The sequence below is a fragment of the Tamandua tetradactyla genome, chromosome 5 (genome assembly GCF_023851605.1).
Source record: "Tamandua tetradactyla isolate mTamTet1 chromosome 5, mTamTet1.pri, whole genome shotgun sequence".
In the NCBI taxonomy this organism is placed as follows: Eukaryota; Metazoa; Chordata; class Mammalia; order Pilosa; family Myrmecophagidae; genus Tamandua; species Tamandua tetradactyla.
The window spans coordinates 110190702-110209573 of record NC_135331.1 but is presented as its reverse complement, the minus strand read 5'-3'; the positions used below and the strand labels follow the sequence as shown (position 1 = coordinate 110209573).

At 36.9% G+C, this 18872-nt stretch overlaps 1 protein-coding gene across 1 annotated transcript in view; it reads left to right on the top strand.

Annotated features, from left to right (window-relative positions):
- PKHD1 (PKHD1 ciliary IPT domain containing fibrocystin/polyductin) overlaps positions 1–18872 on the top strand; it is a 499663-nt gene that overhangs the window by 277611 nt on the left and 203180 nt on the right. Inside the window, 1 exon segment of the mRNA XM_077162050.1 lies at positions 12959–13096. Within this exon segment, the coding sequence (XP_077018165.1) occupies positions 12959–13096 (138 nt within the window).

The following is an 18872-nucleotide window of genomic DNA, read 5'->3' as shown; positions in this document are numbered from 1 at the left end:
TTGTTTACTTTTATCCATATTTTTTGCTCATCTGTCCATACCATATATAAAAGAAGCATCAGACACAAGATTTTCACAATCACGCAGTCACACCGCGAAAGCTATAACATTATACAATCATCTTCAAGAAACACGGCTACTGGAACACAGCTCTATAATTTCAGGCACTTCCCTACAGCCACTCTAATACACTTAAACTAAAAAGGGGATGTCTATATAATTTGTAAGAATAACCTCCAGGATAACCTCTCGACTCTGTTTGAAATCTCCCAGCTACTGACACTTTATTTTGTCTCATTTCTCTGTTCCCCCTTTCAGTTGAGAAGGACTCCTTAATCCCTTCATGCTGAGCCTCAACTCATTGTAGGATTTCTGTCCCACATTACCAGGGAGGTTTACACCCCTGGGAATCATGTCCTATGCAGAGAGGGGGAGGCCAGTCAGTTTGCTTGCCGTGTTGGCTGAGAGAGAGAGAGAGAGGCCACATCTGAGCAACAAAATAGGTTCTCTGGGGGTGACTCTTAGACCTAATTTTAAGTTGGCTTACTCTATCCTTAGACAAGGAATTTTTAAAGAAAAGTTTAATGTGAAATGGCTTACTCTAGATAAATCTGAGCAAAGCGGCATGATATTGACACAGAAATAGAAAAACCAAAACAACGTGAATAAAGTACAATTGAAAGTCTTTAAATAGACCCATGGATGTCTGAGATTTTACTTGGAAAAGATGGTATTTCAAAACACTGGGTAAAAGATTAAATTTCAGTAAATTATGTTGGAACAATGTTAAACAAACAAACAAAAAGCAACAACCCTATCATATCACCAAGTCATACCATGCTAGATAATGAAAAAGCTCTATATTAAATGTAAAGGAGTTTAAGCAAAATATGGGAGAAAGATTTGGTTGCACAAAAATTAAAAACCTCTCTCATGAGAGAAACTCTAAGCAAAGTTAAAATTCAAACCACTGGGACAAAATTTTTGCAATATGGAGTAAACAATAGTACATTTTAGTATCCAGAATATATAAAGAATTCCTATAAATAAAAATGACCCAAAAGAAAAACGGAATTCACAGAGGAAGGAATGAAATGGCTAAGGCACATACATTAATTCTAAACTCACTACTAATCAGGGAAATATTCACTTTAAAATGTTCTTTTTTCAGGGGGACACCAGATTAGCACACATTAAGGAGACTGTAAAAGTTAATACTATTTCAGCACTTGCTGTTTGCTGTATAAGCACTTTGCACGTTAACATTTTTCATTCTCATAGTTCCACTACTAGGTATGTGCAATTATCATACACACTTTTATAGATGAGGATTTAGTTGTTAGCATTGTACGCTAACAATTGTTTAAGATTCATCTGTACATTTTATGTGATTTTATGCATATCAATGTTCTTTTTTATCCCCCATCTTCCTCTTTTCTGGATTTAGGTTTAGTATGCTATGCTGCCGTACGTCTTTCAGAATTCTTTCATAAAGCAACTGAAGAATTTTGAGATTTTTGCTATATTGTTTTGTGGTACTCAGGATTAATATTATGCAACTTTTATTCTCGTAGGTGATTTAAATTTTGGAAAACTTTAGGATTCTCTCTTATTCACTGGATCATTTGAATCTGAGAATATATCTTTCTTCAACCCCTTAAACTGCTTCTTTGATGATTTTCTTCCTTCTATTTTTATTTGTTTGCTCTTTTTTGAACTCCTAAGTAGATGGAAATTAGAATTTTAAAGTATATTATTGTCTTAAAATCTTTTTCATATTTTCTATATATTTACTCTTTATTTTCTGGAAGAATGAGCTTGATATTCCAGTCAAAACTTCTAGCACAATGTGCTTTCTATTTATTCAATCTGCTGATTAAAAACAAATTTTTGATGGTCAATTTTTTTGCAATGACCCATGCGTCTAACTGTTTTCTTTCCATGGAGGTGGTTTCTAAAATATTTTGGGAGATATGTTTATCTTACAGTCCTCTATTTGCTCCATTTTGTGTCTTTGGGCATCAGTCTTTGAGATTATTGATTTGATTGCTGATTATTGACTATTTCTTTTTCACTGTGCTCTGCTTATCTTCATGTTTATATGAAGATATACTACTGCCTTTTTTTGCCTGGCCATAAGGAAATTGTCTGCAGTGACTATGGAGGCACAAAATTGCAATATGGAGACGTCACTGGGCAGAGAATAATCTCCACAAGGCAGTGGTATTTGGTTTTGTCCAACTACTAATATAGTAAGAAAGACCTGAAATCAGAACAAATTGAAACAAAGGCAGCATCAAGATTTGCCTGGGTTCATGGAAGCTCAACAGTGTAAAGCAATTCACAAATATCCAAATGTAAAAAGGACAAAGAGGGACTTAAAATCGGAAAGCAGCATTACTTATCAAATTGTAAGGTTGGCACTTCAGAAAGGAAATACAAAAGAGACAAATTAGGTCAGAAGAGACTATGTAGCTAACTGTATTTCTCGAGGCATGACTAGTAGAGTAAAGGAACATTGCAAATCTGACAAGGACAAGAAGAGAATTCAAGAAAGAATCACAGGTACACACACAGAGGACTAAAATTTTGCCTATATCAAATTTTAAAATATAACCAGCCTTTATTTTTTATTTCTATTTAACCTAATTAGTTTTTAAATAGGCAGTACGTTTACATGGTTCAAATCTGAAAAGGCATAAAAGGATATTCATTGAAATTTCTCCTTTCATCTCTATCACTTAAACACAAAGTTTCATTTCCTGGAAACAACAATGTTACTAGTCCCTTAGGTATTCTTACAGAGTTATTCTATGCTGTATGTAAAAATTTTTAAAAGTTATATGTATAATTACATGTGCATAATTATATATATTCTTATCCCTTCTCTTTATACAAATGATAATGTACTGTATATTGTGTTGCACCTTGCTTTAAAGGATCTATTTTGAATATTGTTTCATTGACATATAATTCACATACCATATGAATCACCCATCTAAAGTATATAATTCAATGCCTTTTAGTATATTCATAGAGTTTTTCAATCATCACAGTAATCAATTTCTAAATATTTTCCTTAAGAAGAAATGCCTCACTTTTTAGCCATTACTTCCCAATCCCCCAGCCCCCTTCCTCAGTCCAAGGCAACCACTAATTTGCTTTCTGTATCTATAGATTTGTGTATTCTGGACATTTTATATAAATGAAATCATAGAATATGTGGCCCTTTTTAATTGTCTTCCTTTACTTAGCATGATTTTAAGGTATGTCCATGTTGTAGCATGTGACTAGTTTCCATTTAAGAATAGATGGGTGACTAAAAAGACCCCATATTGATATATGAGTATGATTTGATAAAAGTATGTAAAACACACATGCATGAATTACTTGATCTATTTCATGAGTTTGTACAGCAGTAATTCATTCTTGTGTATTAGTTCTCAATTGTTTTTAAAAGAACCCATTCAAGATGGTGTTAAAGTAATTAAGTTTCCAAATATCCAGATATATTAATTCATTTCACAAAAAGAATTTTGCAACAGAGATCATCCATGATTGGTTATTGGCAAGTGGAGTCTAATGTTTACGCTATTTGAATTAGAAGAGAGCTGAAAATATGTTCCCAAGTTGCAATCTTTGCAGAGTATTTTAACTTTTACTCTTTGTACCTGTCCTCAGGTTCCTTTTGAAAGGAGACAAGTGCCTTTAGATCGTATGTGCATCTACTTCCACCTTCTCTCCTGTTGTAACACAGAAAGTGTCTTGCCTTGTCTCAGACGTTAATGTCACCCAGTGCTCTGTGCATCCCATGCTCTTTTTCCTTTTCAGGTGCCTCAGTCCATGAGTTGTCCCCTTTCTCTTCCTATTTAGCACCCAGGCTTCTTTTTTACGCTCTGTATGATTAAAAACTTCCCTCAAACCCTCATCTACTTCCATATACCGATTCTTCTTCACTCATTCTGTCTTTGCTTCCTTTGTAATTTCTGGGATTATAAATTTGATAGTCTTGTACCTATAGTTGATATTTGAAGCCAATAAATGTTTTTCTTTTCCAAGTGTCAGATTTGTATGTCTACCTGTCAACTTGAAATTTCTACTGGGATGACTTACAGTATATCAAAGTAAAATGTCCTAGAGAGAACCCTTCATTCTAGTCCCCCCACCCTGACCCCTGCTCTGACATCTCCAGTTGCCAGCCTGCTTCTCCTTCAGTTTTTCCCTTTCCAGTACATGGCATCATTTTCTACTCCTGACTCCCTACCTTTGCTCGCACTTGCTTGCTTCTCCCTCATCCACCCCACCCCCACACTACAGCCAAAGTGATCTTTTAAAAATATGAATTGGTCATGTAATTTCTCCATTCGAAACCCTTCAGTGGTTTGCCACCATTGTTACAGTAAAGCCCCACATTTTCCGCATATTCTACGGAGTCCTGCCTGATCTGCTCCCTTGCCTACCTTTCCAGCCTCATCCCTCCACAGCTGTTCTCCAATTCTGCCTTCCAGATACCCTTGCTGCCTTTCTGTTTTGACTCTATGGAGCTCTTGCCCTTGTCTCACTTTTCACACATCTGTTTCCTTTGCCCAGAGCACTGTTTCCCCAGCTCTCCACATTTAGGTCTCAGCATCAAGCTTTCATCCTTGATTCCTGTAATCCGAGTGGTTTTACACTGTTACTTTCATAACATTATGTATTTCCCTTTTTACCATGCACCACAGTTTGTACATATTATAGTTATTTGTGTGATTGTACTTTCTCTTTTTTTTTTTTTAAGGGGGGATAGAACTATCTGGTGTTCTGGAGAGGCTGGGCCATCTAGGTTTCAGGATTTATCGGTCCAGGGAACATTCTGGAGATTGTAGTTTTCTGGAAACTTACTCCAGTGCATGGAACCCTTGTGGAATCTTATCTACTGCCCTAGGTGTCCTTTAGGATTGGCTAGAATGGTCCTGGTTGGGGTTTGACAAGTCATGATAGAGGAATTCAAGGGGAAAGGGACTTATTTTGAATATCCCGAGCAAGAACTCTTTGCCTTGAATTCTTTGCATTGAGTAAGTGCAATTTGTTGGAATTTACAAAGAATTCTTAAAGGTTTTAGGAATTTCTGAAAAATATAACTACTAAAACAAGGAAGGTTGAAAAAATTGAAAGCTTCTATAGAAAGTAATATTGTATTCATATAGAATATAAGCATCTTATGCATATAGGAATGCAAGATATGACTTGGTTTGTCCAGAAATCTTAAATTTCATTGCACCATATTAAAATGTGGAGTAGACATTATTAACTCCAATATTTATTGTTTAGGGACTATATGCTAAGTTTCACTTAAGCCTCAACGGCACATTTATGAAATAGCATTTAATTAAAAAAACAAATGGAGTACGGGAAGCTAATCTTTCAGGAGTTTAATATTGTTTTGTTTTTTTTCCAGTTAGAAGAAAAAATTGGAAACATGAGCAAAAATCAATAACATTAAAGAAAAATAAAGAAACTCATAGTGTTCTGGACATATTGCCCTCTCTAGTGTTAAGCTGAGATGAAAAGAGAGGATTTGTTCTTTTAAATAAGATCTGATAGAGGAAGTAAACTCATTGAATGCAATGTTTGCTATATGGACCTTTGTCTAAGTAGCTTCATATAGGAGTGAATCACTTATTTGATGGTTCATCATAATTTTTTCTTCAGGGTAAAAGTGTGGAAATATATTTATTTGCCAGAAGTTGGTCTCAATATTTTGCTTAAGGAAACAAATAAAAACAAAAATCCACATAGGAAAATAAACTTGGTGCCGGGGTCATTTTTAACACTAAGTACAACATAAAGAATTTGATATTGGATCACCTGGAGTTACCAGTTTATACCTTTCTACATATGTAAGTATCATTGAAATGTTGGGGTTGGAGAAGGATTTTATTCCCAAACCCCAGGTAAGTAAAGACTCTTTAACAATATACAGGGGTCACAGAAGTATGTGGATAAAACCAAAATGTAGTTTAATATTTTGTTTTCAGATTTATCAAAATACATACTCTTCATTTTAGGCCTTCTGTGGTTTGCAAGATTCTATGTCTAGGTTTCTTTTAGACATAAGTCTCATGAGCAAGCAAAACACTATGAACTTTAATTCAAATGTTGGCCATCATGAATTCTCTGAGGACCTATGGAAAGAAAGTAGCAAAGTACTATCTCTAGATTAAAAATGAAGAAAGCCTGAGCTGAGAAAAGGCACATTCTTTTCTATTTTTATTGAAACAACAGCACCTTCTGGTATTTTCCTTTTGGAGTTTGAGATGCAGAGGATTGCTCTTATACAGTTGGTAATTTTACTTTAAAACCTTCCTATTAAATAGATTCAAAATACTTTTGAAGAACAGATGGCATAGACTAGAGCAAGAGGAAAGCACTGTATGTTAAACATTTTATTGATCAATGAAAATATAATTTAAAATGTTGGTTGTACCATGGGAATTGTGTGTGTCTGGTTGAGAGAGACACAGAGATTGAGACACAGAGAAAGTCATATGGGGAATAAAATGGAGATTTACTATCCAAAGTTTAAATTGACTTCTTCTCACGAGGTGAGAATGAATAGGGCCATTTTCCTCCCTTTCTCTTCCTTCTCTTCCAGTCCTGTTTCCTAGTCTCCCGCCATCTGATACCCACACTCACAAATGTGCATACACACTTGCACACACAAGTACAAGCACATCAGGTAGGAAGATGCTTTTATTTTTCAAGGTATTATGAAGCTGACTTTCAATCTTGAATCCTGTGCCTTTGGGACTTTTGAAAACTGCCTCTTCTGCCTATTTTTAAGACCAGTTTGGGAAAAAAAAAGAGAAGCAGTGGAGTATAAGAGTACCACTTATGTGGATTTGATGAAAAGAACAGGTTATAAAATTAGCAGATCTTTGAAAAGAGTTGAATTATAGAAAGAATGCATTCTTATCTTCTAGCTCTTCTTTGTTCAGCTTTTTCTATAAGAGAATGAACTGTTGAGAATCTAATGCTATCATGACAATAAATTAGGCTACTTGACCCTAATTTTCAATCATGTTAACCTTTTATTCCCTGTGAACTATTTTTGTATGACAGCTGCCATTTTTTTGGAGTACTTTTCTTGGATGTATCAGTTATCCTCATAATTTTTGATAGCTAGAATAAATCATTAAGTTCTCCAAAAGTTAAATAATACCACAAAGTAAAAGAAAAAAGAAAAGAATTTTACCAATTATTGTGTAAAATATATATTGGAAGTATTTAAAGTGTGCATATTTGAACTAAAAATATTCTTTTCTTTTTCAAAAAGCAAATTAAGGCATTAGTGATTTAAATGATGTTAAAATTTACTTTTCTTTTGGTTCTCATGTTTATAGGAAAATATTGGGGTCACGACTAAAGTAGAAACAAACCCATTAATTATGGAAAAGAATCAGCCCACAAATAGTCCTTTTACACCCCACTCTGCCTTTGTATGTCATTGGTCTCCCTCAGAAGTCTGAGCTATGTCCAAAGTTGGTATAGGCTGTGGTCCTGACAATGGCAGGGTTGTAGTAGAAACTGTCTTCACCACCTAAGTTATGGGGACTGATACAGTGAATTCCATACAGATAGTGGGTCTGCCTGCCCTAAATTATGGCTGTTCATGTGACCCCATCATTATTCCCAGGATCTATGCCCTTTGCTCGTGATCTCATTTCAATAGGATTTAGAAAAGTGTCAGACTCTTGGAATGCTACACAATAGTGACCTTGATTCCCTGTCTTGGCTGGGAAAAAATAATGACTTTAAACCTACTGCTGAAATTATATGGAATGCTTTGTAACTATGATAGTCAAATTATTCCCATATAAAAGAAACCCTAGCCTTCTGCCAGAGACATCTGTCTTTTGATTTGGCTCAAGTTTTCTAGTCTTGAGGGTAGCTAATGAGTTTATAAAAGACTTGAGTTTTGTTGTTGTCTTTGGTGCATGGGGCAATTCAGGTAATTTTTTCTTAGATTCAACTTTCCAGCTTTTCTGTCTTAGGCTTTATCCTTTCAATTGTCAGGCTATAACCCTTCTGGAAAAATGCACTGCTTTGCAAAGGATGATGGGATAAAGATGGTGGATGTTTAGTGCTTGATGGATGAGCAAGTGGTGAGAGGGTATAATTTGGATCTAAGGGGCACCACCCTGTGGTTAGTCCTGAGCTCCTTTGGGGAAGAAAAGCAGTCTTTAATTACATCTGGAACTCATTAATTCGTTTTGGAGCCTCTTTCCAGATCAGCTCCCCCATCAGCCTCCCATTGAGCAACAGAAATTCCATATGGTTCCCTCCATATGCCAGTGTTCATTCTCTCAAGTAGGATTGATTGGTCACCGACAGAACGGGATGGAATAACTGTGGCCAAGTCAGGACAAAGTGGAAACCAGTGGTTAACCTGAGGTGATCCATCATTTATATTTATTAAGTGGGTGTACAGTAACTATTTGTGAAGGATTACTGTGAAATAGAAATTTCACTAGATTATGTGGCTTGTTGATTCCAAATTTCCAAACCCAGAAAGGAAAGAAAGACTCTCAAGCTATCATTATGACTGAGGGATGGTCAAATTGGGCCTGGATCTCTCTTATCTGAGAGTCACATTAAGGTGAATATTTATCTTATATCATTAGCAACCACAGTTGTCATTTCTGAGTATCAGTGATGCAATGAGAATTCCTTTATTATAAAATCTTTATAGGTGGACAGATCTCCAAATTATATTAAGATGAAGAAAGCAAAATAAAACAATATGAAGAACAGTATAGTATGCTTTATATAATACATGTATATTTGCATTTGTTTGGTTTACATGAAGAAAGATCGGAAAGATCCACGATCTTTCTTTTTTGTCTGTTTTTTTGTTGTTGTTGGTTTTTAAACCAGGGAAAATTTATTTTGATGGTCTAAAGCAGTGTCATTTCAGATGAGTTCAACAGATTCTTTTTCCTATGTGCCAGGCACCGGTTAGGCATTAGAGGAGCTCCAAAACTGAATAAGCCCTCAAAAGTTTTAGAGGCATGCTTGCTCCAATTATGTGCCAGTTGTAACAAGTAGAACTTTCTGGTTTGCCACTAACTTTATTCATCTGTTTACTGCCTAATCACATATTGTGATTGTACCAGAAGTGGCTGGATACGCTATAAGCTGTATCTTCATACAAATGTTTGGGAAAATAAAGATACAATATATTTTCATTGCAAAAAAAAATCTTTATAGGGTATATGTTTATTTTCATTTTAGCAGAATTTTGTTGTAATAGGCACATTGATGGGCTTTTCTAGTTGGAGGGAATAACAAAGGGGTCAGCCTCCCAAAAATGAAAGAATATATCATCATTTGGTTATATCACTTTACTTTTTACATGTCTTTCTCCATCTAATGGTGGAAAACATGTCGAACTCATCCTTAACTCCCCAGAGAAAAGAAAGGAAACTAGATGAAGGTTAGGAAATTTGAAAGTGAAAAGTGTGATGCCAAATTTAACAGAAATAAGAGCCAACTTTCTACTCTTTTCTTCATCCTATGGTTTTATGTTGATAGCTATTTAATTTTATGTGTGAGTATGTTTGTGTGTGTGTTGTGTGGTGTTATTCTTCACCTGTGTTTGTACTGTGTTTTGTCATATGTGCTGAGCAAATAAAAGTAAGGAAGAAAGTTATGGACCCTGCCTCATGGAGCTCACAAAAGTTATTCTGTGATTTGATCAGTGACTGGAAAAGTATTTGCAAGCCCCCTTCGGGGAATGGTGAGAGTGGGGAGAAATTCAACTTCCCCAAGTTGAATTCTTGATATTCTCACAAGCAGTGTGGACAACCAAAGCTATAGGCTGAGCCCCCAGTCTTGGAGTTTGTTCACCTGAAACTTAACCCCACAAAGGATAGGTCAAGTCTACTTAAAATTTAGGCCTAAGAGTCAGCCCCAAGAGAGCCTCTTTTGTTGCTCAGATGTGGCCCCTCTCTCCAGCCAACACGATGAGCAGTCTCACTACCCTCCCCCTGTCTGCGTGGGACATGACTCCCAGGGGTGTGGACCTTCCTGGCAACCTGGGACAGAGATCCTGGAATGAGCTGAGACGCAGCATCAAGGGATTTAGAAAAACCCTAGAATGAGCTGAGAATTAACATCAAGGGATTGAGAGAACCTTCTCGACCAAAAGGGGGAAGAGTAAAATGAGACAAAGTGTCAATGGCTGTAAGATTCCAAACAGAGTCGAGAGGTTATCCTGGAGGTTATTCTTATGCATTAAGTAGATATCACCTTGTTGTTCAAGATGTAGTGGAGATGCTGGAGGGAATTGCCTGAAAATGTAGCGCTGTGTTCCATGTTTCTTGATGTGATGATTGAATTGATATAGCTTTCACAATGAGACTCTGTGAATGTGAAAACCTTATGTCTGATGCTCCTTTTAGCTACTATATCAACAGAAGAGTAGAACATATGGAATAAAAATAAATAATAGGGGGAACAAATGTTAAAATAAATTCAGTTTGAAATAGTGGTAAATGAAAGCAAGGGGTAAGGGGTATGGTATGTATAGTCTTTTTTTCTCTATTATCACTTTATTTCTTTTTCTATTGTCTTTTTATTTCTTTTTCTAAATCGATGCAAATGTACTAAGAAATGATGAATATGTGACTATGTGATATTAAGAATTATGGATTGTATATGTAGAATGGAATGATATCTAAATGTTTTGTTTGTTCATTTTTTTAATTAATAAAAAAAGTTAAAAAAAGTTATTCTGTGATTTGTCTGGAATTTATTGATGTATTTGGAGTGAGTGGGGGCAATTAGTGAAAAATGTCTTCTAAGAAGGGTATCTGATAAAGACCTTAAAGGTAATTTTATAATTCTGTATAAATGTTATATTTTAATGGTAACTGAAGAATGGGCTCTAAAAAAGACCCTAAGATAATGTGTGTGTGTGTGTGTGTGTGTGTGCACGTATGTGTATTTTCAAGAGAAAGCATTTATTGAGCCAACTTAATTATTTTCTATAATTAGGTCCTAGAGCTAAACCTTGGTGGGATGGGTGATCAGGCTGGAACAGATAAAGACCATTTGAAATGGTCTTTATTTTAAAGGTGTTTGCTTTAAAACATTTTTAATTCTACTTTTGAAGCTATCCTAAAATCATGAATCTATACAATTTATGCTAAACCTAGAAATTCCCTAGATATTTCAGTCTTTTGTTCGAATATTCTGGAAAATTGCCAGAGATGGGATTATGGTGTATGTATTTATTTTTATCTGATTTACTTGGTCACTCATTTCGTTTCAGTTACTAATGAAATCTTGAATTAAAGGTGTGTGGAGGACTAAATTCAATAGACATAGGCAATACTTATTTAATATTTTTCTCTTTAACATTACAATAAGTACTAGGGATTGAAAAAAAATGGTCTCTTCACTTCAGGAAATAACAATGGGGAAGAAAGATATGTTTCGGTGCTCTGGTATAAGCATGTACATGTCACTGAAGCATGAAAGAGAGAGAGGTTGTTTCCACTGAGAAGTGGTGGAGCCACTGGGGAAATTGCAAATGCCTTACTCGCAGAGCAAATGCTTGCAATAAGTATTTATGGATAAGTGGGTGTTGCTGATGCTGCTGGGCCACAGCCACACCATGGAATCATAGCTCTACATCTAACAAATAGACACGGGAATGGGGAGAGAGTGTGGGGGAGAATTTATGGACCAAGCCTGGGGAAGTCACACTTTTCTGCCAAAATTTGGTTGATTACAATTCAGTTACATGGCTTCATCTAATTGCAAGGTAGGCAAGGCCTTACTGTGGTCCCTGGAGGAAAAGGAAAGCAGTTCAGTTTAAAACCATGCAGTCTCTGCCTCAGGAAGGTATGGCTGATCTTGTAAGTGGGGACGTAGGTCGTGGCTAGAAGATAGACGGCTCCTGAAGGGTTAATTTACTTGGGCATGTCGTTAAGAACAACAGGTGCACGGCTTTCCAAATGAGCAATGGTTTTGTGTTAACAAAAGAATTCCTTGAAGGTCTTTGCATCTGTCAGTGATTATGGTACTTGAGATTTAAGCAGAAACATTTATTTGATATTTTTAATTCATGTTGAATTACTGCTAAGCTTTAGAAAGTAGCATTAATAACTGGCATATATGAAATATTTACTGAGTTTTAAATTAGGATTTGCTATTCATATATTACTGTCAGAGAAAATCCGTGACTGTTTCACCTAAAGTTATATGGAAACCACTTTTATGAAAGGGGAGGTGGAGAGTAGTAGGTTTTTAGGGGTGCAAGTAGTTATAACAACCAGTATTTGTTGAGCACTTGCCAGGCATGGTGCCTTAGGCATTTGGAATTGGGAAATTGAGAATGTTTTACTCGTACTTTGTGAGCTCTTTAGAAGTATTGACTCATTAATTCTGTCTCACACACTCACAAAAAAACTATGAATGAAGCAGCAATTTTACTATTACCCCCATTTCACAGATAAGGTCAGTGAGGCACAGAGAGAATTTGTTAGTTTACAAAATTATAAGTGACAGAGCTGGGATTCGCGTCCAGATAGTCTGACTTCAGAGAACAAGGTCATATCTACTGTTTTCTATTTCTCTGGAATTAGAGCCTAAGTGAAGGGGCGGGGACAAGGGTAGGGGGCTCATCTGTGTGTTTGCACTAAAATAAGCCTGGTGGATCTGTTTGGGGCATAAGCAATGCCTTATGGCCATAACATTTGGTGTGTTAAGCCATAGCAGGATCTAGTATGATAGTCTTTTCATTCTCTTTTTATTAAAACCTAGTCTTTGGCAGTTGTTGCACCTATCCTGATTTATAGGGCGTAACACAGGCAGCTCTTGAATTGCTTGGAGAAACAGTGTAAATCACTGCAGGGAGAAGGTGATTCTTATTTTGGTTACATGTCTGAAGCATTCTCTTTTTCTTCTACAGACAGGACTGTCCTTGTGGATACAGACCTTCCATTCCTCAAAGGCCTCTATGTAATGGGGACGTTGGAATTCCCTGTGGACAGAAGCAATCTTCTGAGTGTGGCATGCATGGTCATTGCTGGTGGGGAGCTGAAAGTTGGTAAGTAACGAGCATAAGGATTGTGAGCAAAACAGGAATTAAGCTTTGTGAGAGAGTGGATGGTATCATATCAAGTGGGTTGCTTTATGGAGTTTGGAGAGGGCTAGCTAAAGGATTGACTTCACTGAGCAAGTAAGACATGGGCAGAGGTGGCTTTTATTGGTCAATGTGTATCTCACTGTCATCAGAACATGTTTTGGACCTTGGGGTCCTTATGCTGCTGCCCATTTCAGGACTGTCCTTGCTTCCTCCAGGCTTTAGATCCATTTCCCTAATTCTTTATATCAGAATCTTCTGTGACTCACTCTTTCAGAGGATGTCATAGGATGGATCTGATATCTTCTGATTAACTAACAAAAGAGAATTTCATTTTCTTACTGTAGTTTTTTTGGAAAACAGACCCAAAAGCAAGACTTATGCATTAACCCTTCATTTGGGTGAATAATGCATATTATTATATGCATAATAGGAAGAGTGAGGAGAAAGTGGGGGAGTGAGGGAAGGAAGAGTGAGGAGAAAAGAGAAGCAAAAGAAAAAAGAAGGGAATGCAAACATAAAGTGTCCACAGTTCCTCAAGAAAACATGGCTATTTGCTTGGTTATGTGACATGCTTTGGGGAAAGTCTTTTAGAACCATTATATCTTGGGACAATATGGGGAAAAGGATAAGAGAGAGAGGGTAAGCAATTGATTTGCCAGAGTCTTCTGGTCGCTTGTCTCTCGTTGGTAAAATCTACCCGAACACCATTAACTCCTACGTCTTTCTTTGTTATGTCCCCTGGATCATCAGGCAGCCAACAGAGAGGACACAGACTCAGTGGGTGCTTATGAGATGAGGCTCCTCCAGCTGGGATTTGAATCATGTTGCTGAGGCCCAGGGTAGGAGGCATGGCATGGCTCTGCGGTAGGGCATTAACTGGGTCTGGTACAATGGCTTAGGTAATAATGAAAAACCATGAGTCGTTTTAGGTGTACTCTGTATGCAGAACTGTTCCAGGCATTAAGGATGTAATGCTGAAAAGACATGCACCTGCCCCCCAAAGGAACTAGCTTGAACTTAAAAAGGCATTTCATTTTGCTCCAACATGAGGCCTAAAAGAGAATTCCCATAAACAGCACCCTATCCCAAATATATAAATCTCTGATGACAAGGAGACATTTAGATATTATTATTCAGTACACCCTGATTTTGGACTCACTGCTGGGAGAGAACGCCAGACATAAGCATCTGTCCAAAGTTTAAATCACCAGGAGAAAATTCCTTTAAAATTATGGTCGGACCTCTTGAATCCATCCAGTGACAGAAAAATCAAAACCTTTTGAGGCAGACTGTTCCCATTTTAAAAAATTCTATAAAATCCTTATAGAATTTTGTCATATTAAGACAAAGTCTGTCTTCCTTTAATTTCAGTTGGTTTAAGTTCTGCTAATTGAGCTATACAGGATGAATATCAAGCCCCCTCCCCTTCAATAGTCCTTCATTCACATTTTCTTGAGCCCTCTCTTTTCTAGGTTATAAAGTTCCTGTTATTTTAACTGTAGTTCAGAGTTTTAAATTATATTTTAAGTTAATTTTTATTTTTTAGTCCACTGCATAAAACTTTAAAATAGCAAAGAGAAAGTTATGCAGAAGAAATTGACCACCCATATTCCAATAATGTAAAGGTAACACAGTTAATATTTTGTTGTTTTGTTTTAGAAACTTTTTTCTTACATAGTATGTGCACATACACACATATAAAATGTAGGTTATACTGTTTGACAACGGTTACTTCATCCTATATTAACATTATGAGAATTTTCCCAAGTCATTATATCTCCAAAGACACAATTTCAATATCCTTAATATTCCATAATATTCGTGTGGGTATATACCTTCACACATATATTTATTTAACCATATTTCTTTTGTTGAACATCTAGGCTATTTTAATTTTGTTCTCATGACTCACTGTGCAATGATAATTCAATATATAGATCATTAGTTGTATCTCTGATTATTTCCTTAGAATAGACTTTTATAAATGGAATTACCAGGCTTAAGAGTAAGAGCATATTTTAAGGTTCTTGATACACATTGCTAAATTGTTTTCCAGAAAATATTATGCAAATTTGCATATCTTCCCATTTCTCACAGATATGAGATCCCCTCACTCTTTCTAGACTCTCCTCTAAACACACCTCTTTTTGGCTTAATTTGAAGATCTAAAGCCAGGATGAAAGAACTATTCCCAGATGGGACCTGACCTACTCTGAACAGAGTGAGATGAATATAGCAATTAACAGCATGGGCTCTAAGTCAGACTGTGTGGGATGAGATTCAGCCTGGCCACCTACCTGCTGTTTGACTTTAAACATGTCATCCTCTGGGCACCTTCATTTCCTCTTTGAAGTATATGGGACAACAATGAAACCTTCCCCAGGGATTTGTTGAAAACATTAAATGTAACAGCTCATGTTAAGGGTTTAGCACAGTGCTTGGCAGATAGTAGGTGTTCAGTAAATGTCAATCAGCCAGGTTGCCTGAAGAAAATAGATGTCGATATCTAATTGAATAATTTGAGGAGATTTAGTAGAGGCCATTTACAAAAATCCAGGTGGGATGGAACATTACCGAGGACTGCTTAAGAGAGAAGACATCTCTGCCTCTCTTTTCCCTTAAGGAGCAATAAAATGAAGTTCCGAGAGACATTACTGGGGTGAACAGGTAGAGATGGATGTGTTGGGATATTTGGAGGGACTCAACCAGCCCTGGGTACTGGGAAGGACCTATAGGAATAAATACTCTGCTCACTCTCTTTCCTCGCTCTTGTCCCCAATTTGTGCCCCCACGTGGCCAAATCTAACTAGAAGTTATAGTAAAAGAGCACACTCGTGCAGTGCTTACGGGTCAGCAGCCTCCTGGGGCATGGAGCAGAATGCAGAAGGGCACAGTGTAGAAATGGAGCTACCAGCAAAGGTTCTCCAGCAGTTAGCATCCAGCCATGACAAATACCAGTCTTCAACTAATACAGCCAGAACTTAAGCTGACTTTTTATTTCAGCCATGTCGTATTGTTGGTCCTGCCAACTACATTGTCAACTGTGATTTCTAATCTTTACCGTATGTGCTACCTCAAAAATGTATCTCTACATCTCGTACTTACGTAAGGCTTATTCTGTTTTCCCTTGGGTTTTGGTGGAAATCTATGTGTAGTTCTTTAAAAGAAATATGGTTTTTAGAGTAAGTCAGTAGACAATGTATTAGGGACACATGTGAGAATGAACATGTGAGCACTCTTGCAAAGAAAGAAGTGAGAGGCCCCAACAAAGCAGGGCAATCTGTGCAGTACTTTTTATTTATCTCTTTATTATATATTTTCAGTTCATCTTTCCATCCTGGAGAGATCCTTTTGTATTCCAATCCTTTCCTTCAAGATTAATATTTTAGTTAATATTCTATAAAAAATTATATAATATATTCTATAGACTGCTTATCCAATTAGCTGATAGACATATTAAATAAGACCCAGGTCTGTCTCTTGTTACTAGAAAACTTATTTCGGGTTAACATTTTCTATGGTTAAGGTTGGTCTTTTTTTTGGTTAATTATTTTTTAGGTTGCTGAGGTTACTTATTACTAGTATATAAAATGTGTTTCCTGAAAACCCATGCATTTGAAGGGAAATAATATTGTGTAACTTCTCCAGTTTGGCTTTAAACATTTCAAATCCTATTTTTAAATGTGTCCATTCTCAGTTACATTTTTATCCATTACTGGACAATGATGTAGCCCTTTCTCCTTGCTTTGTCCATGTGTTCCAGGCTTAAAGATTGCTAATTGGAATCCATTTGCCCAACTCTATGTGTAATATGCATGAAGGAAGACTTTCAACCTATCTGCCCAGTTTTACCACACCTTAAAGAAATACCAACATAAAATAGATAATGAAACTAGTTAGTAAGAACATTTAATAGATGTGGACATTGGCACAGTGCTACTGGAGTATGCCTGATATCTAATGCCATTTGACCTAAATCCCAACAGTGTGGAATTACATTTCTAGGTGGCCCTAGTTTTAAGGCAACTGACATTTCTAGGTGGCCCTAGTTTTAAGGCAACTGACTTTAAGTAGAGTAGTATGGAATGCTAGAATTAGAAGGGAAGGTCAAGATCAAAGCTTTGTTTAGAGGGCTACAGCGGCATCACAAATGCAGGACCTAACATGTCATGTTAAGGACCTTTGTGGGTAACTACTGGCTTTTTTTTTTTTTTTTTGGCATGGGCAGGTTCTGGGACTCGAACCTGGGTCTCTGGCATGATAGGTGAGAATTCTGCCACTGAGCCACCGTTGCCTGCCCACCACTGGCTATTTTTAAGTAGAGATATGACATAATTATATTTAGTCTTAGAAAGATCATCCCTGGCCATGTGTGGAATGTGTAGAAAGGGGCGGCGGCACACAGTGAAAAGTGAGGAGCTACTAAGTTGTTCCAAGAAAGAAATGTAGAGAACTGAACTAAGGCTCTGGAGTTAGAGAAGAAAGAATGAGCCGGAGAAATACCTAGGAGGCAAAAATCAATAGGACACAGTGGTCATTTTGATGTGAGGCGAGAAGGAATTATTTAGGATGCCTCCTAGGTTTCTGATTAGGAAATCTGGGTTGATAGTTGTGTTAGTTTGCTAGTGGCTAGAATGTGGTATACGAGACCTGGAATGGCTTTTACAAGAGGGGAATTTAATAAGTTGAAAGTGTACAGTTCTAAGGAAGTGAAAGTGTTCAAATTCAGGCACCAACAAGAGGTGACCTTCACTCAAGAAAGGCTGATACTGTCTGGAACACCTCTGTCAGCTGAGTAGCCATGTGGCTGGCATCTGCTGGTCCCTTGCTCCTGGGCTCCATTTGCTTTCAGCCCCTGTTCCTGTAGGGGTTCCTCACTTTGCTTCTCCAGGGCTGGCTTTCGTCTCTTGGCTTTCCTTGGCTCTCTCCAGGTTGTGGCTTGCTTAATATCTCATGACGACATTTGCTTGGCTCCAGGCATCTCCAAACATCTGTGTCTCTGTTCTCTGCCTTTCAACTCTGCTTTGAAGTTTCTGTCTGCTTTGTCATTTCTCCAAAATCTTTTCTCTTTTAAGGATTCCAGTAAAGTAATCAAGACCCACCTGGAATGAGTGGGGGTCATTCCTCTATCTTAGCAAAAGGTCACACCCACAATTTTGGTGTGTCACATCTCTGTGGAGACAATCCAAAGTTCTTAGCCTACAGTATTGAATCAGGATTCAAAAAAACAGCTGCCTCCAGATGATTGAATCAGGATTAAAGCATGGCTTTTCTGGAATACATACTATTTTCAAACCAGCATAGTAGTGGAACCAGGAATCCCATTTCCATCATTTGTAAGTTGAGTGTCCTTGGACAAGTTACATAAACTAGCTCAATCTCAGTTTTCTTATCTCTAAAATGGAAATAATAATAGCGTGTATTTCATAGTTTTGAATGAGTTAAAGTGCTTGAACAGTACCTGTCACCTGTAAGTTCTATACTGTGATATATTAAATATGTAGATTGATAACAGTTGAAGCTTGGATTTCAAAATAATGAATAAGTGGTAACATCTTGCCATGTATAGTGGCAAATGGGTATATAGAAAAGAGCCTAGGACAGACGTCTATGCTAAATATTTAGATTTAGAGTTGTCAGCCCCAAAATGATGTGTGAAATCAAGGGTGTGAATAAAATTGCCAAAAGAGCATTTTGAATAGATAGGAAAATATGACCAAAGCTGGAATTTTGGAAT